Source organism: Acanthopagrus latus, chromosome 18 (genome assembly GCF_904848185.1).
Source record: "Acanthopagrus latus isolate v.2019 chromosome 18, fAcaLat1.1, whole genome shotgun sequence".
Lineage (NCBI taxonomy): Eukaryota > Metazoa > Chordata > Actinopteri > Spariformes > Sparidae > Acanthopagrus > Acanthopagrus latus.
In genome coordinates, this window is record NC_051056.1 from 15,569,911 (window position 1) to 15,594,181 (window position 24,271).

The following is a 24,271-nucleotide window of genomic DNA, read 5'->3' on the forward strand; positions in this document are numbered from 1 at the left end:
ATATTTCTCCACACAGAGAGTTGCGCGGGATCTCTTATCATATTACCGTGGCTGAGCTCTCCAGCCCCTCATTTACTGATCTATCATTTCCTCTATTATACCACTCCCTTATCTCGGGCCGAGGCAGCCTGAGAGAGGGGAAGATTGTGTTTGTGGACCACACCTCGTAAATTAGAAGCTCACGTCTAGATTTAGACGACCGTATCTCTGCATTTAGCCAGAATCTTTCTGGCTGTATGTTAGAGCAGAGATTACGATTGTGATGTGATTCACGATTAATGGCAATGATCATTTTTGGATCACAATTCTCTTTTTGATGAAAAAACTAGTAAAATCATGATGATGAGACATTTGTTGCATCTCTGCAGCACCACAGTACTTCATTCTAATGCTTCTTGCCACATGTTTAACCTTTCTCTAAAACTAAACACCCATTTAGATATTTTAAATAGACAGTGTATAGTGGAGAAAGCACACGCAGCTGTTAAAATGGAGAAAAAGAAGCCAGGGAGATGAAAAAAAATGCATGAGACTAAATATTTTTGGCCTTGGAGAGAGGGCTTTACAGACAAAAATCACTTCCAAGTTTGTTCAGTTGTCAAAGCAATTGGCCACCTGTCAAATTCATATTAAATAAAGGGCAGCATATTACTGGAGTAACTGCTAACTGTAGCTGCCATTAGCTAGTTAGCTCAGTTAGCAGTGCAGCTAGCAGTCCGGACGGTGAACTCAAAGCACTGTGGGGAGTGTCTGTGTTTATGCTGCTGGCAAGTGAGCTCTGAACGGGGACTGGCTGGGGCTAACTGGTTAGCACGCTAGCTTCAGCTTAGCTTCTGATATCAAAACAATCACTTCTTCACAATCTGATGATACTTTTAGTTCATTCTAAATGTGTTCAACAACAATTCTTACATATTGCACCTTTAAGCTACCTAAGATAACACTTGTGTTAGAATGAGTACACCTTGTCATCACGACAATTTGACATCAGTCATCTAAGACAAAAACAAGTTTCTTTAATGTTTTACACTTAGAAATTAAACATTAAAAAAAAGCATTTCTGACACAAGAATCATTTCATTGAGTGCACTGTCAATTTTCACACTTTCACACTGTTGGATACATTGCCACAGACAAGGTTTATAAAAACCCTGACTAGGTTTGCTTTTATTTCAGAAATCCAATATCTCTTGTACTCCTTAGGCCACATAAAAAAAACCTAAATATTCTTAAGACTGTCACTGTTACACATAACTGACTAATGTAAACCCCTTAATTACATCTGTAGAGATATATTTCTGGAAAGTGAACGCATTTAATCTTTTGTTGTTTGTTCAGCCCAGTCACCAGAATAAAATGTTAGCCTTGTACAGTTCTGCAAACCACAGATATGTTACGTTTGTACATTTCATAAGTACCAATAGGCATTGGACAACATGGACATTTCATATCTTGACTAAAATAATTGCAATCCACAGCTTAATCATCAAAATATTATCAAAACTAAAAATTAGACATACTAATGTTCCATAAAAAATGTTAAAATCAATGTTCCTTTAAGTCATATGTGTTTTCTTACATTTTTATATGTACACCTTTTAGAAAATGTTTTTATTTCAATGAGTGCCTGATAAAGGGTTAAGAAAGAATCGTGAGCTAACAGAGAAGGAGTGCATTTCCACACATCCACTGTAACTTTTGAGACATTTGTGGGCGATACCATGGGCAAGCTGTGCCCTGAGCCATGGTGACAGGTTCAGGATGATGGAATGACTGAAACGGTTTGGGCTCCAATTCAAAAATAACCCAGAAATTTACATAGGACTGTACGTTACCGAGCCAGACAGGTTTTTCAAGTCATTCGTGTGAGGGAATTTATCAGTTATCCTGACAATGGAAATTCACCATGATCAACTTACCCTGAGTGTTTTTAATCGTGATCCTAAATAATAACTTTTGTTGTCCCATTACTATGCACTCTATCAATATTTGTGGCATGACACCGGGCTGAGAAGACCACTGTTAAACACCACTGGGGATTTCTTTTATGTTTGTTTGTGACATAGTTTTGACAAGACACTGGGACAACTTCCAGTCAGTGTCAGTGGCAGCAGAACCAGATTAACCAAAACGTGATTTTTCCTTAACTCTAACCAAGAGGCGTTTGAGTCTAAGACTAACTAGACCTTGTGAATACATACAAGAGAAAATGGAACACAAACAAATGTTAATATAAAGAGTACTGTGGTTTGCAGAAATGCACACTGCCAACATTTACTCTGGCGGACGGGTTTGTTGGAGCATTTAACTGAAACTCGAGTTATCTTTTGTAACTATACTCAGTATTTTTATTTTCAACCTTGAAGCGTTGACGCATTCATTTCATTTAGCCTTGCAAGGACTTTATCCACCAAATCAATACAGAAATGCTCAGGAGGATGGTGAGTAGACGGGGAGTAAAAGTTTGGGGGAAAAAAGGGAAGTTAACGGGTGTGATGGAGCAGAAGAAGACATGAGCGGGTGAGTGATTGAGTGAGCGTGCATACGTAAACACCCTTCAGTACTTCCTCCGGCCCACTGAGTACATACAGTATATAGGTCATCTCTACAGGCTGTGAAGGGCCCTGGCTTTGACCACCACATACTCCACTGTAGATTGTACAACACTATCTTCCTTCCTGTGCCAGAGGGCTGAGGGGCAGCGCGCGCACAGGAAGGAGGGCAACCATGCAAATCTAAATAATGCAGTGGCTCAGTCTCCACATTATGACCTAGTAAATGGCTGGTTATACAAACACTCAGACCCTCTTGGGCCGCCCCCCCCCCTGCCACCACCGGTCTGACAGCACAATCAGCAGGATGGATCGCCCAGCACTTAGGAACTCATTCATTGCCATCTCAGCTGGGGTCAATTCCATCAATTTGAGATTTTAAACTATGCACAACTCCGCGGCGATAACTGTTTGGACTGCTAAAGGTTAGGTGAGGAAACTCCATCCTCTCTATTGAGTGAATCGCAGGTGGATTCAGTCTAATATCGCCTGCTGCCATGCCTGTTGTCTGAACACAGGGTAAAATCAATCAAAACACATATCAAGGGGCAATAAAAAAGATACTTGTCATGCAACTCCACCACCTGAGGGTCTGTCTTGGCACGCCGTAGGCCTGTGTTGATGGGAAATGAGTGAAACAAGGAGTGCTACTCTTCAGAACAGATGCACACACTACCACACACACATGAAAATGTTTCATTTTGCATCAGTGATCTTTAACATCTCCCCAAACCCTGGGTGTGAGAATGGCTCCCACAACTTCATGCACAGTGACAAATCTGCAGTGTGTTGTTAGCAAGCAGCCCAACAAAACTGGACCGATCCCGAACTTCTGCACACATGTAGCCCTGTTGGTCCTGCGTGTGTCAGGAACAGCCTGAACATTCATGTCACACGCTCAAAGTAGGCAACTCGCAGCCCGTGACAAGCCCCCACCGGCGTCCCACCCTTACCTTCGGTGTGGCAAGTGGAGGAGAGGATGGTGCTCGGAGGGCGGAAGAGGTACGGGAGGTAACGGGAAAAACATTTCATCTTCTTCTCCGATGCTTGCCGACGGCTGAAGAGCGCTGCGTTGCGGGCTCCACATCCGCACTGCCGCCGCGACAGCCAGCCAGAGAGGAACCAGGAGGGGGGTGCGGGAGGGGAGAGAGGCTCTCTGTCCGCGGCGCAGGGGGCTATGACAGCATCACTTTTTTTCGCAGGCAGACAGCGCAGGCAAAAGGCAGGCAGCTGGCTCCGTGGGGGGAAACTGCGCGCCGGCTCGGGGGAAGGAAACAGCGCACGGTGTCAGCGCCTCTCCGCTTCCGTGTCGGTGGTCCAGTCCGGGTGTAGTTGTTTGAGTGAGGGCAGGACAGGAGGTCTCCTCCGTCCTCTCACAGAGGGGAGGTCAGGGTATGTGTGGTCTGTCGGTGTAAACACCCCCCTCCCCTCGTGTGTCTGTGTGACAACTTACTGGGGCAGAAAAAGAGAGCATCCCCAGACCACCATGATGGTGATAAAGATCATAGTGTTGATTCAATGATTACTACAACTAAATAGCCTCACTAGAACGTACACATTTTATGATGTCACCGTGTTTTGTCGTCCTGTGTGTGTGTGTTTTTATCACATTACCAGTGTTGGTTCGTTATCCCCAGCAGTAGGAAAACATTAATCAGCACACAGGCCAAAACTTGATGAATCATAGACAAAACTTGTTTCCCAACTGCTGACCATGTTTATTGATTATCTGGGTTTGGCGCCATCTTGTGACAACATGCCATCCGGACAGCGAGCGAGAGTTAGAACGGCAAAAGAAAAAAACAGCAGTACAACTAGTGTACATTAATAATAAAAAAGGGACGACTCGTAAATGTCATTATTATGTATTATTATTAATTATTATAAACGCGGGCCGTAAAATGATCGTTAAAAATGAACGAAAGACTTTTTTTTTAATCGCCCAATGTTTCGAATTCAACAATTATCTTTATTTAACAGTGTTAAAATGGCTAATTCAGCTTACTCGAAGTGTTTACGTCATATGTTTACGAATATAAACGTTCGTTTCTATTTTTTTCATGCACTTTCCGTTGACATCTCGCGAGATTTGAGTGTCAACTAATGCCAGCGGAAGTACTAAGAGAGTCTCTTTTCCGCCGGCCATAGAGGAGCAAACGGCAGGGTAAGAATTCTTAGCCGATAATTTCACCAAAGTTATCCCCATCCATCCTCACTTCTGGTTCATTGTATATCCCTGTAACAGTCTAAACACCTCGTCAACATTATCACAATCAAAATACGGCCGATATTGTTCCCATGTTGGTGATAGATTACCAATTAAAATCTACTAGCGTTTGGTCTTGGTGTTAGCTCCTTCGGTATCCGCATGTCGGCTACTGAAGGCGATTGATTCCTGGTGCTAACGATTTTTACCCTGGTTTCTTTACAGTCACGGTGACTTCTTTATAGTCAGTAGGTCGCCCGTTGATAACACTTTGTTAATGTTGGCACTAATACAATAGCTTCAACCCGTTTGTAATATTATGCTAACTCAGTAGCGTCCCTGTGCTAGCTTAGCATACACATATGAAGAGCAGCCATACCTTAGTGAGCTAGTTGCTATGTGCATACTGTAAACGTAGGTGATTTATGTTGCTGCAATAGTGGTCTGTATATGTCGTGTGTCAGGAGAGGCGACATGAGGACGAAACTTAATGCAGTATAATTAAAACTAGTTGCTGTCAAAATTTCGAGAGTAGCATTAGTCTGCTAACCTACCCACATTTTCTATGGAGCTCTGCCCTTGCTGGTTTCACTATTTCAGCAGCTAAGAGGACAATATCTGTCACTTAACTGCAGTATTTTAAACATGAAAATGCTGTTGGTGTTAACTGATGAATGATCTGTGGTCCTTGTTTGCTCACAGCATCATGAAGCTCAATCCATTTGTAACATCCTCGCGCCGCAAGAACCGCAAGAGGCATTTCAATGCCCCCTCACACATCAGGAGGAAGATCATGTCTTCCCCCCTGTCCAAGGAGCTCCGCCAGAAATACAACGTGAGGTCCATGCCCATCCGCAAAGATGACGAAGTTCAGGTACTTTAATGTGAATTGCCGTGAGTGTTGACATATTTGGCATAAAAGTACACTTCATTTACTTGACTTGCTTGTGCTGTGTACAAACAGGTTGTCCGTGGACACTACAAAGGCCAGCAGATCGGCAAAGTAGTGCAGGTCTACAGGAAAAAGTATGTCATCTACATCGAGCGCGTGCAGAGAGAGAAGGCCAACGGAACCACAGTCCATGTCGGCATCCACCCCAGCAAGGTCAGCCCCATTTGCACCTCGGTTCAAAAAGTTGTGCAAATGTGCACACTCAAGATCACACCACAGAGGCCAACAGATGCAAATCTGTACCAAGAAGCTTGATGTGGACCTGTTGACAATCACACTTGTGTTATGTTTTGAAGTGAAATTAAGGTTGCCTCACACTGTTAAGTGTAATTACAAGTGATAAATAACATTTCCCCAAGGATAGGATAGGGTTAGGGATGGTACCAGAGATACTTTATCATGGCCCGGAAGTTGCAAGATTTACTATTGCAAGAAGTCTGTAGTACAGGTGTGAGCAGCATTTACCTGTAGTGAGTTAACAGTAGTTTGAAAAGTGCCAGCCCACACTTCCTGTCATTGTTTTAACCCAGTGAGTATACCAGGTTAAAGACTTGTGATACACAAGTAGAACCTTAGATGGTCAGTTTCAGCTTTGTGGTAGTTGTTGTTCACAGCATTTACACACTATGTTTGAGACAGTGTTTTTGTGGTTTCTCTGAAGCAGCATAATGTGACCTCCATTAAGTCCATTGAATAATCTGGACTTGAGACCTTGTGCTCTCCATCTTGCATTTTAACACACTTAACTGGTAATTGTTTGTCATAATGCAATTGCACTTTGTTTTTTGAAAAATATTTTGAAAGCAATAGCAGACAAGAAGCGTTAGGTGGAGCTGACTGTTGTGCAAATTACAGCAATATTAAGTGCTGCACAATATTGGTGTACTTCTCACTAAAAGTAGAACTCTAATCAAAAAGTAAGTACAGATCAAGTTAGATGATGATTGAATGTATCACTGTCATAAAGCAAAGTTTCCGCATCTCTGAAGAATTGTCTGAAGCGTTTTGATTGTGATGGGCTGCACTTCGTATCCAGAAAAGTAGAAAATCACTGTACATTGTAACGCAGTCCAGTAGAACAGCCATGTAAGAATTACTGGAAGTTTTCAAGACTGTAGTTTATAGTTCATTGCATTATCTTGATTTAGAAATGTCAGTTAAATCCCTGTATTGTTTTCTCTTTTGATATAGCCTCAAAAACAGATAGCTGAAATCTCACCCTGTACATTAACAGGTTTATTAAGGTACTTTTTAATTATAGAGCTTCTGTGGAATTTTTAATGAGTTACTTGACATATCTCAAAAGGAAAGTCATAAAACGTAAAATAAAATGAATGATGACTGATCTACGTGAACTACATGTAGATGCTTCAGTTTCACAGCATTGATATTGTACATGTTGGCTCACTGTTGTGAATTGCCGGAACACTTGATCAGTTTGGATACTGCATTATTAGTAACACCTGTTTTTCCTTCAAGTCATAAGTTCTGCTGTGAGAACATTTCTGTTGGATGAAATTCTCCACTGTGATCTTATTTTTCAACCCACTGAAACACACCTGCCACTCCTCCAGCTTCTCCCTCTTTACAATCTGGCAGATTTTTAAGTCATTTCTATTACAGACCAAATTGAAGCGTGACTGTGCTGTAGAGTGTCAGTGAGTTGTGAGTAAGCTGTCCAGAGACAGTTGCCCAGCTGTGATTGATGAAAACTAAACAGCAACATTGTGCAGTGCTCTCACAGGTTCATGAGACCTGGCCAAAGCAAACTGCAGTGTTGATACTTGTAGTGGAGCATTTTACTAAGCTTGTAGTCAATTTTCAGACTTTTTGTCATGTTGTAATAGAAGGCACAGGTGTGTCTAATGGCAATAATGAAGGTTTCCATTCCAGTTTAGCATTTGAGAAAGTCATGATTTTGGCAGCAATCACGACACCTGGGACCCTCGACCTGGCACACAAACAATAGTGTGCAGCCAGTTTTTATGTAATTAATGCACCTGCACTTTTCTAGCTGTGGTCCTGTAATATCTGCAGAGAGTAGGGTTATTTTAATGGTGCTGTCAGGACAGTCTAACAGTAGTGGGTCACTTGCAATTGATGGCAACTTAGGTAACCAAGATTTACATAAATTTACTCAAAACCAGATTACTATCAAACATGTAAGGCCTTTGTAACTCTGCTCGTTGTCTGAAGCCTGCATTGGTGCCCTTTAGGATTTGAATGGTTTCTACATTGTGCATTTCTAGTTGTCCACTAGTGGCAATTCTCAGAAAAACGTGATTGGTACCAACCCTTTTTTTTTCTTGCTTTACAGGTGGTCATCACCAGGCTAAAGCTGGACAAGGACCGCAAGAAGATCCTGGAGCGCAAGGCCAAGTCTCGCGCCGATGGAAAGGAGAAGGGCAAATACAAGGAGGAGACCATTGAGAAGATGCAGGAGTAAAAATGATCTTTTGCTATCAATAAACTGTGTAAATGGACCATACTTTGTCTGTTGTGTTTTTAATGGTGGAGTTGGGATGATTTTGTCTTCGCATGTTACATCTCTTTCGGAAGTGATTTCAGACGTGCATATCTTATTTGAGGTAGTCATAAGTCATTGGTGGTTGTACTGTACATCGAACATCATGGCAGAAAACTGGGTCATTGTTTTGGGTCTGTACAGACTCCAAAAACCCACATAATGTGAACACTTTAATCCAGTGCACATAGCTTACAGCAGCCAAATGTCTTTGTGTATATTTATGAATTTGTGCTGGCTGCTCATTTTGGATACTGTATTCTGCCCTTCTGTTTGAGGTGGGCATGCTATAGAGCAGTGTTTTTAAATCCTGGTTCGGGTGCTTCTTGAACTGATTCAGATGAATGGTTTCACCACAGCTTGATTCGCTGGTCATTGATGATACTGATCACAGGTCCTTTTTATAATGTCAAATATGTCTTAAACAACTTCTAGGACAATTAAACTGTCCTGTGTTTGAATTAAAGTCTTCACTACCATTAACATTATTTTAGTCAAACTTAGCCAAGCTCTTGTGTGTAAAAGTCCACATTTCTAAGTCTTGAAACCTAATTATTTTAAACTAAAAAGCCACTAATAATTATTCCTACATAAAGCCTGCAATGCCTCAATAAAACAATGATTTGTGTGTAAAGCTACATAAAAAACATTTAATTGAAGTGTCTTATAGAAGTAGACAGACATCCTGTATAATGCAGAGGATATAATGACGTCAGAAAACAGTCCAAAGACACCCAGGTGAATGAGTTATCCAAAGAAATAAGAGAAAAGAGAATTTCATAGAACTTGTTATGAATGCACGGATTGCCTGAATGAAAAGCAACGATACTTTCTCTATAACAGACTGAATTGCTCATCTTTTCTCATGGTGTGACACTAAGATGAGCATCACCTGAGACAGCAGGAGACTGGTGATACCTGCATGGTGCTCATGATAGTGTAATTTCACTAAATGACCATTAGGTGTCACTTTTTTACCACAGTGTAAAAGTTTTCCAATTGCAGGTGTAATTGTACATTTCAAACATGTCCATGTCCAGTCCAAAACAAGCCCTCCTGTCAAGTGAAGAGCTGATTTTATTCATCAAGACGAAATGTCATAATCTTAATGATTAACAAGCTGCTTTACAAGGTTATATTTAACTGTAATAATGTATGATAGAGTGCACTGATCTACAAAAGAAAAAAGCCAAATTGTTCCTCGACGCCTCTTTTCAGGAGGATCAAACCTCTAACCACCATCAGTGACTGATCGAGTGAGTGTCAGTAAAGCTGCAGCTCAGTTTTAGTTCCTCCCTCTCTGGCTGACGGTCATGTGATACGAGCTGCCTCTCTGTCGGTCTGTCTGTTTGTGTGGCAGCTGGGCTGTCCTGAAGTTACTTAAAAAGTTTGTTTTCCGACATATTCTTAGTTTAAAACAAAACCCACCATGGCGGAACTAAGTTTTGTGATCGCCATGTCTGTGATGACCCTGTTTTGGGGTATTATCGGAGGAGTGGTGCCCTGGTTCATCCCCAAAGGACCAAACCGAGGGTGAGTTTGTGAGCTAGCTCCTTGTAGCCAGCTGAAAGCTAACTTTTTATTGTTTATCCCGACTCTCATTTGATACATTTACAATGGGGAAAAAAGTGGCCATGCCTTTTATAATAAGTGTATCAGCGTTACTTAAACTATTTAAAAGGTTTAAAGGTTAGCTGCTCGCTGCTGGCATGGGAGAGTGAAAATAAAGTTTAGCTAGCTGAAGCTAATTTGACAGCTCTTCCGCCTGCGTGAGTCGAAGTAAACTTCATCTGTGTTACCTTTTTAATGCTGCAGCTGTTTGACATCAAGCTACAGTAAGTCTAGATTGTTTTCTTATTTATATTTAGACTCAAAACCTCAAGAGTAAATGTAGACTCCACATCTGGAAAATGTTCCTAATGCAACTTCCCTTATTGTCCTCGTCTGTCACTCGCATCACGAGATCATCCGTGTTAGTAAATGGCCTCTGATGAATTGTAAAACCATGTATTCATTACATTAGAAGTGTTTTTATTTGACTTTAATCATTTCTGCTGTTCCCACAGAGTGATTGTCACGATGCTGGTGTTAACTGCAGTGTGCTGCTACCTGTTGTAAGTATCATTGTCGATCTGTAAATGTAGCAGGATTTCTTTCACATGTTGAGGCAGCATGTGCTTCAAAACACACATCAAATCAATCTGATGGAGGCTCAGTGACAGAACTGTTATATAAAAAGCCTGAATTATTGATCAGTAAACCCATTAAGAGGAAATTGTGTGGCATATATCCATAATATAATCTGTGAATTATTTATCTGATTCGTCATGCGGGAAACACCAAAGTATCACTTGTTAGAACAAACTTTGTCTTATAATGAAATGAATATTTGGGGGTTTGAACTGTTTGTCAGACAAAACAAGACATTTGAAGCGGGGCTGTGATTAACGATTTAATATTGATTCATCTGGTAATTATTTTCACCAGTAATCAATTATTTGTTATAAGATGTCAAAAAGTATTGACAAATGCTCTTCACAGTGACATACTGAAATTGATTATTTTGTTCAAGCAGTTAAAAACCCAAAGAATCTTTACTGACTGTCATGAATTAGAAAGAAAAGCCTTAAATTCAAGAAGCTGGAACCAGCGAATGACATGTTTTCATCAAAAATGACTGAAAAAATTAAGTGATTCTCAAAATGGTTGAAATCGATTTTTTCATTGATTAGACCACTAACATTTGTAGCTCTAGCTTGATGTTGCCAAATATATTGACAATGAAAATATGTTGCAGCTTTAATTATATAATAGAAAATAATATAGTACCTTATCTCCAACAGTGGCTTCACATTTATGTAAATTATTTTATCAATTAAACAAAGCCTCTCTTTTGAGTTAGTGCTGTTATTGATGGGCTATTTCTTTGTACTGATTAATCATTTATATTCACAATTAGGTACAAGTGTGCACATGGTGTCATGTTTCAGGTCAGATGAGTGAAACAGTGCTGTAGAGACAAGTTGCAGCCTCGTCATTTCCCAAAGGCTGTGTAGACAAATGCTAACAACTGGACTTGGGCCTAATTTCAGAGTAACGTTTACATCTTTAGAGAAAACAAAATGACTTACATCACTGATTTTGATGGCTGTGAGTGGAGTTTGTATTGATATGTGTGATCTAAACATTCTCTCTGTCCATCAGCTGGTTGATAGCAATTCTGGCCCAGCTGAACCCACTTTTCGGGCCCTCTCTGTCCACTGATGTCATCTGGTACTTGAACTATCACTGGCCATAATCTGACCACACAGGTAAACTTTGCCATGGTATTGACCTACTACCTACTTTTACGCAGCGAATACATAGACACTGTACTTGGATGTAGCCTATAGATAATATCTGTTATTGCTTGGCTTGGTTTTGTCTAAAACTGTGTTGATTGTAATTTTCTCTCCACAGGAGAGGACCTGACCCTGCTGCATACCAATGGATGTTTGCTGCTCACTGCTTTAATTGTCCTGTATATTGTGTTTATTGCTGCTGTTAATATGAATCACCTTGCCTTAAAGCCTTGATGTGCAGTGTGTTTGATGTGATGTCTTTCTGTCTGGTAATATTATTAGTGATGGCTGTAAATCCACTCAACAGTTGTTGATTAATAAACTAATAATCAACTGGATCGATCCAACACTTTTGTGTTTTGTTCTGTCAAAAACATAATGACTTGATTTTCCAAGTGAAGCAAGTTACTGATGATATAGTTTGCTAATTTTGTTTTATTTTCTTGATACATTTTTAATACTTAACAAATTAAAGGGTTATTATCGTGTTGAAATGCCTTTACTGACTGAGGTGTATATATATTTTTAAATATTTAAATATTTTTAATAGAAAAGTTCTTTCGTTTTTATTACAATAAAAACATTGTTTTGTTCATAGTTAAATATTATATTATATTATATTATATTATTCACAGGCAATGTTTGGCTCTACGGCCAAAGCCGTCGGTCGAAGCAAAAAAACGTCTTCTCGCTTGCCGTAGTTCGAGCCGACTACGTTGGCAACATGGCGTCTTCAGATGTCCACGTCCGAATATGTGAGCAAGAAATACTCAAATATGACTTGGAAATCAAAGCTCTCATCCAGGTGCGAATATTTATTTGGTAAGATTACTTAGTGCTGTGTCACGACGCGCCGGTTCATGAGCTTGTCAGTGAGCTGAATCGTGTGTTTGTGTGATAGCTTGTATGCTACATCAGAACGTGTGTGTTGTTTCCAGCCGCAGGCAGCCGGTGAACAGAGAGTCGCTCTGACACGATGACGTGAAGTGAAAGTGCTCAATGAAATCTCTGTCTCAGTCCAAATATAACTCTCATATGTGCTTACCGCCAAGCTATGGTTGTTGTAAGGATGTAAACAATGTAAAATGTAAAAAATGTTTGCAAAAGAACAGAGAAACTAACAATGGTGATAAATAAAGGTGACGTCAGGTCATTTGTGTCGACAGAACATCTGACAGCTGTTTCCAGTCAGACAAAAACGTGCTTTCAGTAAGAAAGACATTGTTATGCTTCCTTCACTATTTACCTTTCAAACATTTCATTCCCGTATGTTGTTCTTAATATTACCCTTTGCAGTGTTTATATGTATATAGATTAAAATTCAAGCTTATAGCTTTAAAAAAAAAAGAAGCTTATTTAGCCTACTTAATGCTGACATAAATCTATAAATCCATTACAAAAATGTAGAAAATGAATACAGCATTTTGATAATTGATTTGTGGTTGAAGTCATTTTTAAAACAATATTTCTTAAGTATTTTCTGATTCCACTTGTCTTTTTTCTGTTTATACACCATTTAACATTCTGTACACTTTTTGAATGGTTCATCAGAGGAAAATAAATGTATTTGAAGGCAGATTTTTGACTGTAGGTAAATGTGTTTTGTCTATTTTGACATTTCGCAGATGATAAAAAAGCTCTTTATAATAGACTCTCATAATGAAAAACTGATCAATAGATCAATTTATATTGAAGTGATGAAGAATTAACAATAAATTGAGTCACTGCAGGCCTGGAGTTGTTGGTGAACTATGTGAACAGATTATTCCAACCCCTCTAGTGGTGTTCATCCTGAGAGAACAGCTCAGTCTGTCAGAACGGACATCGTCCAGCAGCGCGTCTCTACCTCACAAACAAGAGCCTTGTGTTGACACCAGTGACTTCACCTGTTCCGGTGATACAGGAGCTAATCCTTGTTTTAATCTCTCACAAGGACATTACTGAGTGCACAGGCCCTCAAAGCAAGCTGACGGAGCTGAACGCAGATGTGAAAAAGAGTTTCCACAATCTCAGATTGCGGATTCAGGTAAGAAGAGCTATTTGTGAAATATCTCTGCTAGCGCCCTGCTGGTACTCGATTTTTTTTAGGCCAGATGTAAGGCAGTAGAAAATGAAGACCTCAGTGTGTGAGCCCTAAAATGTGTAATTATCAGACACTTCTGATAGAGATGTGGGGAAAAGGGATGGATGTCTAACCTTTATCGGCTAAAATAACATTGGCGCACTGAAACCGTAGCTTTAAATATGAATTTAATAATCATAGATTACTAAAACACCTTTGTCTGCATTGTAATCTTTGAAAAAGGTCTTCAGTTCAGCACAAGACCAACTATACACTGATAACCGATACATCTGTGTTCTGGAAATAAAGGCCAAACATTCGGGCTCTAATCTGTACAAACGTGACAGATCATGCTCTTTGCTTTATGGTTACACATGGCTCAGAAATCGTTTTTGCTGTTTTGTTTCTTTCACAGGACTTTGAGCAGATGGCTCTGGAGCAGGACAAAGAGTCAGAGAAGCAAGCTATGATGGTTCAGGTTCAGGGCCACAGAAAACAGATGCTGAGGTAGCGCCCTCCTAGATTGGAATATTCTACTTTTCCCAGAAATGTTAATAATGTGAACTGTATATAGTTCATCACACTTTTGTGTGATGTTTCTGCCTCCCTGGTGGGGCAGAAGCATGTGAAAACTATCTACTGTATGAATTTTCTTTTTTGTTATCACTGCTGTTTTAACAGTAACCAGACAGTTTGGAGGAAAGCCAACCTGGCCAGCAAACTGTCCATAGACAACATGGAGAAGCAGGCACTTCTTAATGGAGCAGATAGTGCTGTGAGGCAGAGGTGAGCTCACAATGTGTCCCATAGAGTCTAATAAATAACTGAGAGCTTCGTTGACAGTGTCAGCTGAGTGTTTTGGTAATTTTTCTCATGGATTCTAATCAGAAAAATATATTGTTTTTAAATCTTTGGTGTCCTCTTATAGAATGATTGGTACAAGGACATTTATATCATTAGTATGTTTGGTTTTGTATCTCTTTCTTAGGAAGATGACCAAAGAGGGCCTGGCTCAGACAACCAGTGACATTACAGAGAATCTTATGAGCATCAGCCGGATGATGGCGCAGCAGGTTCAGCAGAGCGAGGAGACCATGACGTCACTGGGTTAGTGAGGGAAACATGACATGAAGAGTGAGAGTGTGTCAGAGCAAAATTCCTGATAATCCTTTTTGTACTTCAGATATGACTGATAGGTAAATTGTCCCCTTAGATTAGTCAAACTTGTGTTGAAAACAGTCTTCTCTCCTGTTTTGAAGCAACCTCCTCAAGGACAATCCAAGAGACCAATGACGAGTTCAAGACCATGACGGGGACCATCCAGCTCGGGAGAAAACTGATCACCAAGTACAACCGCAGAGAGCTCACCGACAAACTGCTCATCTTCCTGGCACTCGCCCTCTTCCTCGCCACAGTTCTCTACATCCTCAAGAAGAGACTGTTCCCCTTCCTGTAGACCAGGTACCTTTATTCGAGGAGCTCTCCCTTTCCCGCATACAGTGCTTTCCACGGTCAGCGCAAATGATTTAAACAAGTCTGAACGCCTTGTGTCGTATTACACACACATCACATTCGAGTATCTGCTCAGTGGAATGTGGACCACTCACTCTGCTTAAGTGACGCGCTGCAGAGAGGGAAAACTGTCCACAAAGAGGAAGATAAACCTGCAGACCTGTAGTTCTGTGTCATAAATACGAGGCACAACACGTGCACAAAATACAGTACTGTGTGTTACTTTTAATCAGATCAGTTGTGAGAGAAGGTGGAAAACTATTATAATCTTGTCTTTTATACATTCCTGTGGAAGATGTCCAATGCTATGTACTGTGTTTGTGTGTGTGTGAGAGAGAGAGAGTGTGTGTGTGTGTGTGTGTGTGTGTGTGTGTGTGTGTGTTTGTGTTTAAATTGGGGTTTCTCAATTTCAATTCTAAATCAAAAATCAATCAAAAGCATTCACTTTCAATGAGCGAAAATGAATTGGCAGGAAACTCAAATTGCTGATGATGATGAAATATTGTTATGACATTAGAAGTAAATTATTTAAATTGGACCTCATGGCCTTGAGGCCCCTACACACCAAACTGACATCAAAGAAGTAGCTGCTACAACGCCCGACTGTTGCGTTGCCTCATGTCTACTTTAGCTCGGATAAAAAGCTGCACTTGAACGCACTGGAAAGACTCCAGCTTGTACATTCTGCACCTATTTTAAAAGAAATACTACTCTGCAGATATAAACATGCTGTTATGATCAAGAAACATTCTTTAACACCACCCTGGCTAATTTAGTCGCTTCTGATCAAGAATGCAACTGATTTAAAGATGCAGAAGGCACAGGCAGTGAGGCAGCGGGGGGAAAAAAGGAGAAACTGCACGAAAATGGGTGAAGTCATGGATAACACAGTGACAGGCTCAAGGGGCTTCGCCTTTCTTTTTTCCATGTCTCTTTTCTGCACTGATTTGCTTACCTGAACAGCCAGTCGAGGTGATTTTTCTCACAGACGATTCTACAGTGCATGCTGAATCAGCCAAAAGGCCTCCGACAAGGGCCGTCCGGTGCCAGCAGTGCGGAACACACTGCACTGTCTGTCCTGACAATGCCAAACATTGAATTGAATCGTAGCCTTATAATGGAAAACTAAATTCAATTGTGGATCTTTTAGAATCTTGACGCTCCAAAAATAAACACATAGTCTCACAGATTTAGAAGATAAAGGAAATAATTCTCAGACACTTAAAATAGCGGCTCTCAGTTTGTTTTAGATGTGGCTGTGAATGCAGATAAGTGTGAGTGCTGACAGCAGTAAAACTCATGTTCATGTGTGACAGAACGGGCTCCTGGAGACAGAAAGAATAAAGGAAAGGAAAATGACATACGATAACATTTTAAGGTAAAAAAAACAAAACAAGTGCACTTTTCATGTCAGTTTAACAGGCTTTTATTGGCATGCATGTCCTTAAAGAAATATAGTGGTATACATTCTACCAATTACTATTATTCAATAGTAAGATCAAAGTCTAATATGTATGTAGGAACAATATTAGGACATTAAAAAACAAACACGTCTGTCTGCAGATGTTCCTCAATAACTGGTGTTTTAACCATAACATCATAAAGTCACAAAGACTTAGCACACATTTTGTGTTATTGTTATTTATAATCATGTACTGTATAATTAGTATAAGGTTTAATTTATTATGGCCTAATAATGACTGAATGTCTCTTTATGGGAAAGTAGAATAGAAATGGATTTTAACGTGGTTACAAGCTGGCTGCAGTCACTCGGCTTGTGCTTCCCTAGCTGGAAAATCCGAACGTTGCTCCTGCTTGTACATGTGCACTTCACGTATGTTTTATTCAGTCGGCAAAGCAAAAGAAAACCTTCCTCAAGGGAAGAGTCTGCACACTTCCCCTCCGTCTCTGCCCGTGTTCGCTCGGCTCCGGTCTGCAGCGGAGCAGAAAAGCTTCAGGAAAGCGGTGGCAGCGATCACACTGGCAGAGATAGAGCAGCATGCATCCCTGCCTTTCTTCAGATAAGACCCGGAAAAGCAGATTATTCCGACCCGTTTCCCTCTCCCTCTCCAGTGTGGGTGGAGGGTGAGGGGGGATATTTTTAGGTTTGTGTGGCGCTGTTATCTGACGTTGCCTTTTCAACACCTCGGAGGAGAGGGTGGCCAGAGGAGCTATATGACCTTGCTACCCTTTTCCGCAATTGCCTGGCATTGCCATTTTGTCAAATATATGTAACTGTCTATTGATCATCAATAAACACAAAACCTTCCGGCTTCATGTTTGTTGTGTTCCTGAGTTGTGTGTTTGTTGAGGTTTGTGTTGTTTAAGAAGAGATAGAAGAGAACAGAGGATGTGTGGAGAGACCTGAGAGATGCCTAAGCGTCTCTTACTCATGTAAAGTGGAGGCAGTCGGGCAGAGCCACGCAGCTCCGAGCCTGCTCCTATAACTGCACACTTACACGAGGACTCTGGCTCTCTGTCAAGCAAATTGGACTATTCTTGCATTTAGCACCGCGATAGTGTCAATCAAGTGTTCGGGCTCGTATCTGGACAAGTGGACGAGGGTCTCAGGGGACTGATGGAGTAAACGCAGGAATCTGACAGAGTCTCCACTTTGTGTTCATATAATAAAGGATAGGTTCAACCAAAAGTTAGAGTGTGCTCGTTATCTATTGCCGTTGGAAAGTTGGCTTTCTCCTGTACAACTGAGGTAGATGGTGACCTGACAAAAAAGAAAGAAAGACGTTGTGCCATACAGCTTGTCAAGCATTATACAAGTCTCTGGAACCCCCGAGATCCCGAATTTATATGATCATTTTTTATTTGCACCCATTTTAAGGCTGAAATCTAAACTGTAGCCACTAAAAGCATGCAACTTTCTGAAGTGGATGCATGAGCTCGGCGCCTGTTGAATGTGTAAATAATGTCTTTTTAAATCAGCGTAGGATCTTCAGGCTTCAAGAGACGTGGATAGTGCCGAATGGGCTGTATGGAGCCATTTTATGTTTTTTTTTTTCATTTCAGTTATTTTATTTGTTTTAAAAACAAATCCCCATCTGCTTCAGATTTCTAGGAAAATGCTGCAACACTTTAACAGAAAACTTCACCCGACTCTCCATCTGTATGAGCTCGATTAGATAATAACATTCACTCTGAGTCCAGTTAACTTCTCAAATAAGATACACTGATGAGTCAGCCAAAGTTTCAAAACGAAAGTGTTTAATAATCAAATGTCCAAAAATAATGAAAATCATATTTGATCAGGTAACATCTTGAACTTGTCAACAATGTTGTCGACTCTCAGGAAGAATTTTCGACAGATCCTACAGAAAAAGCGCGTGTGCGCAACACGATTGGCAAAAAAAAATCAAAAGATTTGTAGTTCTAAAGAATCAAAAACACATTTCCTGATTAAATCAGCAAACCCTGACTTCAACAAAACCTTCAGTACTGCTCAAGGTCACAGCTCACAGCCGCCTCCGTCACAGTGACTTTAAACATGTGTGGAGTGTACATGTGGCTGACAGCGGGTTGTAAAATGTGTAAACTTTTAGCAACCTTTTAACCTTGTTGAAGCATATTGAAGGAAGCTTCCTAATAGCCACTTGAACATTTTAACCAGACACAAACCATATGAGGGCCGTACAGATGTTGGGCCCCTTCATGGTGATCTATTGTACGACCAGTTCAACCAGTATGTGACCCAGAGACATGGATTACATGCTGTCTTTATATTGCCATAATTACACTTCCATGTTACATATTATATAATGTGGCTTAAATATTTGTAGTTTCCTGATATTATTGTTTTTATTTTTAATTATTTTTGGATTGCCAGCCAGAGCAAAACTAGAGGCTCAACATTACTGTAAACAATTTTAATTAGGTTTAATGTTAACTATAATAATAATAATAATAATAATAATAATAATAATGGCCTACATGAAATATTTGTTGCAAACTAATTGCCCCTATCTTTTTAAAGTCGTTCACTCTCTGATTGATTGATCATCATTTAGCGTGTCAAAAAATAATATATTAAATTGGAAAATGGTGAGGCAAATTTGAAAAAAAAAAAAAATTAAAGCTGCAGTCGCAATTTTTGTTTTTCAATTGTATACATTTGGGCTGAAATGTCTTGTCCGTGTGCCAATCACACGAGCATAAATAAAAACGTATCTAAACTATTCAGACAAATACTGGTGCTGAACACAATAAACGAAAAAACGAAAAAACCCAAGTTAAAATTATTAAATATAGGAGAAGTTACACAAACTCTTCAAAGTCTCGACACGTTTTTTTAAAAAAAGCCATGCAGTCAGAACGCAGCCCGGTGTAGTGAACAGGTGACCGGAGCGCGCGGCCCGTTGGTTTACCATGTCCTGATGCCATGTAACGGCCCGTTACTGGAGGGGAACGTGTTCTGCACGTTACCCAGGTCCCCCACACCGAAGTTCATGTAGTTCCCTCCGCCGGAGGATCCCTGCATAGTTTGCATCGAGGCTGCGGGGTAACTGCACGCATAGTTCGTGTTGCAGCCGGGGCTGGTGTAGTTACTGAACGCCGGGTAGTTGTTATAAGTGAAGTGGTTGATGTGGCCCACGCTGTAGGAGGACGGGTTGTAAGGGGCCGAGTCCGCCGCCAGGCAAGGCTTCCCGTCCCGCACCAGCACCGGCACCGACACCCTCCTGGGCGGCGGCAGGGACACCATCTCCAGGCTCTGGTCCTGCCTCTGCCGCTTGCACTTGTACCTCCTGTTCTGGAACCAGATCTTCACCTGGGTCGGGGTGAGTTTGAGCACGCCGGCCAGGTGGTCCCTCTCCGGGGCGGACAGGTACCTCTGCTGCTTGAAGCGGCGCTCCAGCTCGTACACCTGCGCCTGGGAGAAGAGGACGCGCGGCTTCCGGCGCCTCCGCGGCCTCGGTCGGTCTGGATCCTCGGGCTTAGCGTCGTCCACAGGCTCGACCGGAGGACTGAACTCCTCTGAGTACAGCAGAGAGACAGAGGAGAGGATGGACATCAGATCACAGGGATGGATAGTTCTTTATCTTCACGGTTATTAAACGTTATTTCCACTTCCTTTTTACTGCTGACAGCAGCAGTGATAAATGCATCACACATCTCATGTGTTGTATTATATTGTTAATTTGCGTTTGTTCATCCTGCCCGGGTCGGTGGCTCAGTTTCCCTGGCCACCCAGTGATGCGTTCAGTGAACCCTTAATTTACATGAATGTAACAGGGAATCACGTAATTGAATTTAATGCATACGGTTTTTTACATCTCGCAGTCTCCGTATTGATTTTCTCTCCCTACATTTCATTAAAAAGTGTCAACAGGCCTGCAGGACGGTGCTCACCACCAACTCAACCTGTGGATTTCTTTCTTTCTTTCTTTCTTTTTTAAAATATCTTGTATCAAAACCTGTTTCTCGTACAAGACTATTTTCTGCATAAGCGCTAGTTCTTTTAACGTTTTTGAAGCATCTGTTGTGTTTTGCACAAATCTAACAGGAGCCCGTGGGCCTACTTTAGCGCAGGCCTCCCCCCAATTTTTTTTTTTTTTTAAATCATCCTCTCATTATCAACTCACCTTTTCTCCGTTTCCCATCAAACGCGTCTGATTTCCCGTCCTTGACCACGTCCATCTCCAGGAGAGATTTCCCATAAAAGGCGGCAGCGAAGCTGAGCGCATTACCTCTGTCGGCCCTGGACTCGTGGAGCTCCTCTCCGAACAGCGAGCCGGCGGCGGACATGTCCCGGAGAGGCTCCTGCTTCAGGCGGGCCAGCATGCAAGAGGAGGAAGAGGAGGAGGAAGAGGAGGAGGAGGAGGAAGAAGAGGTCGGCGCGATGCAGCAGTCCATGCGGGAAGACACGTCCAGAGAAGACACCATAACGTCATGAGTCTGCTCCAAGTTTAATATATCCTTTACGGAGAAGGGAGTGGACGTGCAGCCGGGGCTGGGAAACATGGCCAACAGAGCTCCAAAAAAAGTCACCTATTAACCTGTCATGTGGAGGCAGCAGGGGAGAAGTCAACACACTCCTTCCTGGCAATATTTACCGGATTTAAGTATTAGTTTGGTGTAGCAGGCTGATCTTGAGTGAAGTGTGCATTTTGAATGTCAACCCTGTCTCCAAACTTTTCTCCTTTTTTTTTTTTTTGGCTGTCGTTTGGCCTCCCTCTCCTCCCGGTGACGCAGGGGGGAGGAGGGAGGGGAGCCAGTGGGACCCTTTGTATGGAGTCACTGGTACTCCCACTTTATGACGTGAAGTGATGTCTGGTTATAGCTCTATGTGTGTGTGTGTGTGTGTGTGTGTGTGTGTGTGTGTGTGTGTGTGTGTGTGTGTGTGTGTGCGCGCGCGCGTTTTAAATCACTGCACACGCACCCAACCTGCAGCAGCCGAGAGCTTTTAATTCTCTTTCCAAAGCAAATTAAATGGTCAGAAATGTTGCTTTAAGTCAGCCATTTTATCAAACATTTATGCTCCTCTGCTTTGTTTTTAGTAAAAGGTGTTTTATAAAGTTCATACATGAAGTAAAGAAACTAAATCATTTTGAAGCTGTCGGTGCTGGTGTAAGTCGTGTAAAGGGTTTCCAGTTAAAGGCGCAATACATAGATTTGGGGAAGACATTTTAATCAGAAGGGAAATATCTCTTTTATTAAGACTTAAACCAAATAAACAAACTCTCTCCTTAACAAACTGATCTTAAAGGACAACACCTTTTCATAAAGTTTTACTCCTGCCACCCTACCCTGCCACCTTTCTATAAATAGTTATGAGTCTGTAATATTACCTCATTGATATCGGAAATATAAAAATTTGAGCGTTTGAATTTATTTTCCAAAACTACAGAGTGCCCCTTTAAATCTACAAGCGCAGACTTTGGGCGGATGTTTACACAAATCTTCAAGTGCCCGGAGAAATACTTTATCTAACTTTGTGTACATGAGCACGTGCCCTAATAGCGACTAAGGAGGCCAAATCGACGTTATTTAACTTAACGTGTCTGATTTGTCTGACAATGCGCGTGCACGTGCCGGCCCCGGGCCCTTGGCCGACGGGAAACGCAGCAGACGAGCGACGAGAGAAGACGGAGAGCTGACAGCAGGCCGGGGTCCCCGGACACGGAACCCAAAACCAGGAGCGACACACTCTGCTGTCTGAAACCAAGAGATGCTGGAGCCGCTGTCTGCGTTATCAGGACGTGATAACAGACGACAACAAACCTGCACACACACACACACACACACACACACACCCTCCCACCCACGCTGCAGGCCAGGTTATCATGAAGATGTGTCACATATGACACACTGCAAATTCAAGACAAGCAATTACTTCCAATTAATAATTTATAGATTCCCAATAACAAAGCACAAATCATTTCTCGTGGACGCAGTAAAACTGACACAACTGTGCGTAATGACGCGTAGCCTTCTTGCCGCCCCCCGCCCCCCCAACACGGTTGGCACTAAACCCGCTATTAATGCCTGTGGAGACGGTCACAGGAGACAGACAGTATTATCGTTTGTTTTATCTTCAGCGTTTAGCACAGCCACGGGGTAAATGGGTCCCCCTGTCTCCGACCAGCGATAGTGTTTATAGTTTTAAAGACTATTTGTGCGCCTCGCGAGCTGATGAATGGCCGTAAAATCGCTCTCAGGCGCAGCGAGAGTCAACACTGGCCCGGCTCTTGCTGTAATAATTGGCGAAATAAAGTAAACGCGGGGTGGGGAGGAGGGAGGAAACACGAGGGGGGGGAGATGTTTTCATCATGATTGATTCACACCAGGCCCTGAGCGAAATGTTTTCGTGTCATTAATTGCAACAAGAAAATTCAGAATTCAAACGATTTATCCTGCGATTTGTTCTGCGGGGGGGAATTACGCGCGTCTCCAGTTCTGCCGGATGGTAAACGATTGAGTCGACTGTAAATTGAACATGACAGGTCTGGCATGTGTTTCATATCCCTAATGCTCCGAGCTGCAGCAGCCCTGCGGTCGCCTTTGACCCGTCTCTCTGCAGCACATCTCCAGCTCAGATAAAGCTGCAGATAAGGTTGCTTAAAAACTTCCGCTGCACGAACGCTTGGGTATTTTGAGGGTTGCGTGTCGGGTGCCTCTCCGTGTGTGTGTGTTTGTGTGTGTGTGTGTGTGTGTGTGTGTGTGTGTGTGTGTGTGTGTGTGTGTGTGTGTGAGACCCAAATTAACATTTTTGCCTCCTGTCTAAACGTTCCTGGTGGCGCAGGACGCCGCTGCTATTCTCTTCCCCGGAGGCCTTTTGGTGATTTAGATCCAGTCACTGTTTAGTAGTTTGACTAATTAGGATATAATCCGGTCAGGAATGACACAGCAGACGGTTTACACTTTCTCCTGCAAAGCTGGTGAGCATCACTACCCAGTTTAACACGTCACGGTCGGTGCGTTGCAGTGGTGGACGCAGGACGAGCCATTGTTCTCGTATTCAAAAATGTATATGCAAAGTTGTTAAATAAACTATGAAAGCACTTATCCCGATGCACATGTTGAATTTTTGTTACATTGTTACTATAATAGCTTTATGTTAATATTTTGGTTCATTCGGCTGGCTTTACTTGTATCTACACAGATCACTGCAGGCTCATTCACACTGTTTTATCTCATATTTTATTGGTACAATGCACATTTTAAAAGTTTACTTTACTTTTAAAATATCAGGGAGCTGATTACCTCAGAATTACCAAGTAAAGTAGACGATTACATTTAAGTTGTATGGGCTTAAAATTTTCAACAACTTAGAATGATTATTCAATTTAACCTGGTAACTAATTTACTAATCAGTGTCCTCAATTCTTTTTAAAAGTGAAGTCACTTTTGCAGCGTTATATGTATTTTATTATGTGCTCCCAAATTGCAAGCTAACTTTTTCGTCAGAAGTGAGTGAAAAACAAAAATCAAACTTTTTGATTAAAAAGTTGGAATGGATTTGAGGTGTGAGTGAAGGAAGTCTGAGAAATTGTTAAATAAAGAACCAAGTGGCTCAAAATGTTGTAGTATGACACACGAGGACGAGTGCGTGCAGTTACCTTCAGCCCCTGAAACATTCTTACGAAGCTTACATGAAAAAAAGGATCAGCTGT

General features: G+C 41.6%; 5 protein-coding genes across 7 annotated transcripts in view; 3 read left to right on the top strand and 2 right to left on the bottom strand.

The window, feature by feature from the left end:
* ppp2r2ba (protein phosphatase 2, regulatory subunit B, beta a) overlaps nt 1–4,409 on the bottom strand; it is a 46,705-nt gene extending 42,296 nt beyond the window's left edge. Inside the window, exon 1 of the mRNA XM_037076533.1 lies at nt 3,506–4,409. Within this exon, the coding sequence (XP_036932428.1) occupies nt 3,506–3,584 (79 nt within the window). The 5' untranslated portion in view covers nt 3,585–4,409. The remainder of the gene's footprint in view (nt 1–3,505) is intronic.
* Nucleotides 4,410–4,578: 169 nt separating this feature from the next.
* On the top strand, nt 4,579–8,198 carry rpl26 (ribosomal protein L26). Its single transcript, XM_037076541.1, has 4 exons — nt 4,579–4,716; nt 5,461–5,632; nt 5,723–5,863; nt 8,028–8,198. Exons 2-4 carry the CDS (start codon nt 5,465–5,467, stop codon nt 8,154–8,156), a joined length of 438 nt encoding a protein of 145 aa, XP_036932436.1. The 5' UTR covers nt 4,579–4,716; nt 5,461–5,464; the 3' UTR covers nt 8,157–8,198.
* A 1,320-nt stretch (nt 8,199–9,518) lies between these two features.
* On the top strand, nt 9,519–11,917 carry atp6v0e1 (ATPase H+ transporting V0 subunit e1). The gene is made up of 4 exons (XM_037076542.1): nt 9,519–9,767; nt 10,301–10,348; nt 11,439–11,545; nt 11,694–11,917. Exons 1-3 carry the CDS (start codon nt 9,664–9,666, stop codon nt 11,530–11,532), a joined length of 246 nt encoding a protein of 81 aa, XP_036932437.1. The 5' UTR covers nt 9,519–9,663; the 3' UTR covers nt 11,533–11,545; nt 11,694–11,917.
* Nucleotides 11,918–12,285: 368 nt separating this feature from the next.
* On the top strand, nt 12,286–22,874 carry bnip1a (BCL2 interacting protein 1a). 3 transcript variants are annotated; one of them, XM_037076539.1, is made up of 7 exons: nt 12,300–12,380; nt 13,509–13,601; nt 14,053–14,144; nt 14,319–14,423; nt 14,626–14,744; nt 14,897–15,098; nt 22,176–22,874. In XM_037076539.1, exons 1-6 carry the CDS (start codon nt 12,300–12,302, stop codon nt 15,091–15,093), a joined length of 687 nt encoding a protein of 228 aa, XP_036932434.1. In that variant the 3' UTR covers nt 15,094–15,098; nt 22,176–22,874. The 3 variants fall into 3 exon arrangements, with proteins under 3 accessions (XP_036932435.1, XP_036932434.1, XP_036932433.1); XM_037076540.1 differs by lacking the exon at nt 22,176–22,874 and having other exon boundaries at nt 12,286–12,330; nt 14,897–15,093; XM_037076538.1 differs by lacking the exon at nt 22,176–22,874 and having other exon boundaries at nt 14,897–17,426.
* Nucleotides 18,348–21,611, bottom strand: nkx2.5 (NK2 homeobox 5). Its single transcript, XM_037076537.1, has 2 exons — nt 20,741–21,611; nt 18,348–20,132 (listed from the first exon to the last, which is right to left on the bottom strand). Exons 1-2 carry the CDS (start codon nt 21,117–21,119, stop codon nt 19,522–19,524), a joined length of 990 nt encoding a protein of 329 aa, XP_036932432.1. The 5' UTR covers nt 21,120–21,611; the 3' UTR covers nt 18,348–19,521.
* Nucleotides 22,875–24,271: the final 1,397 nt, after the last annotated feature.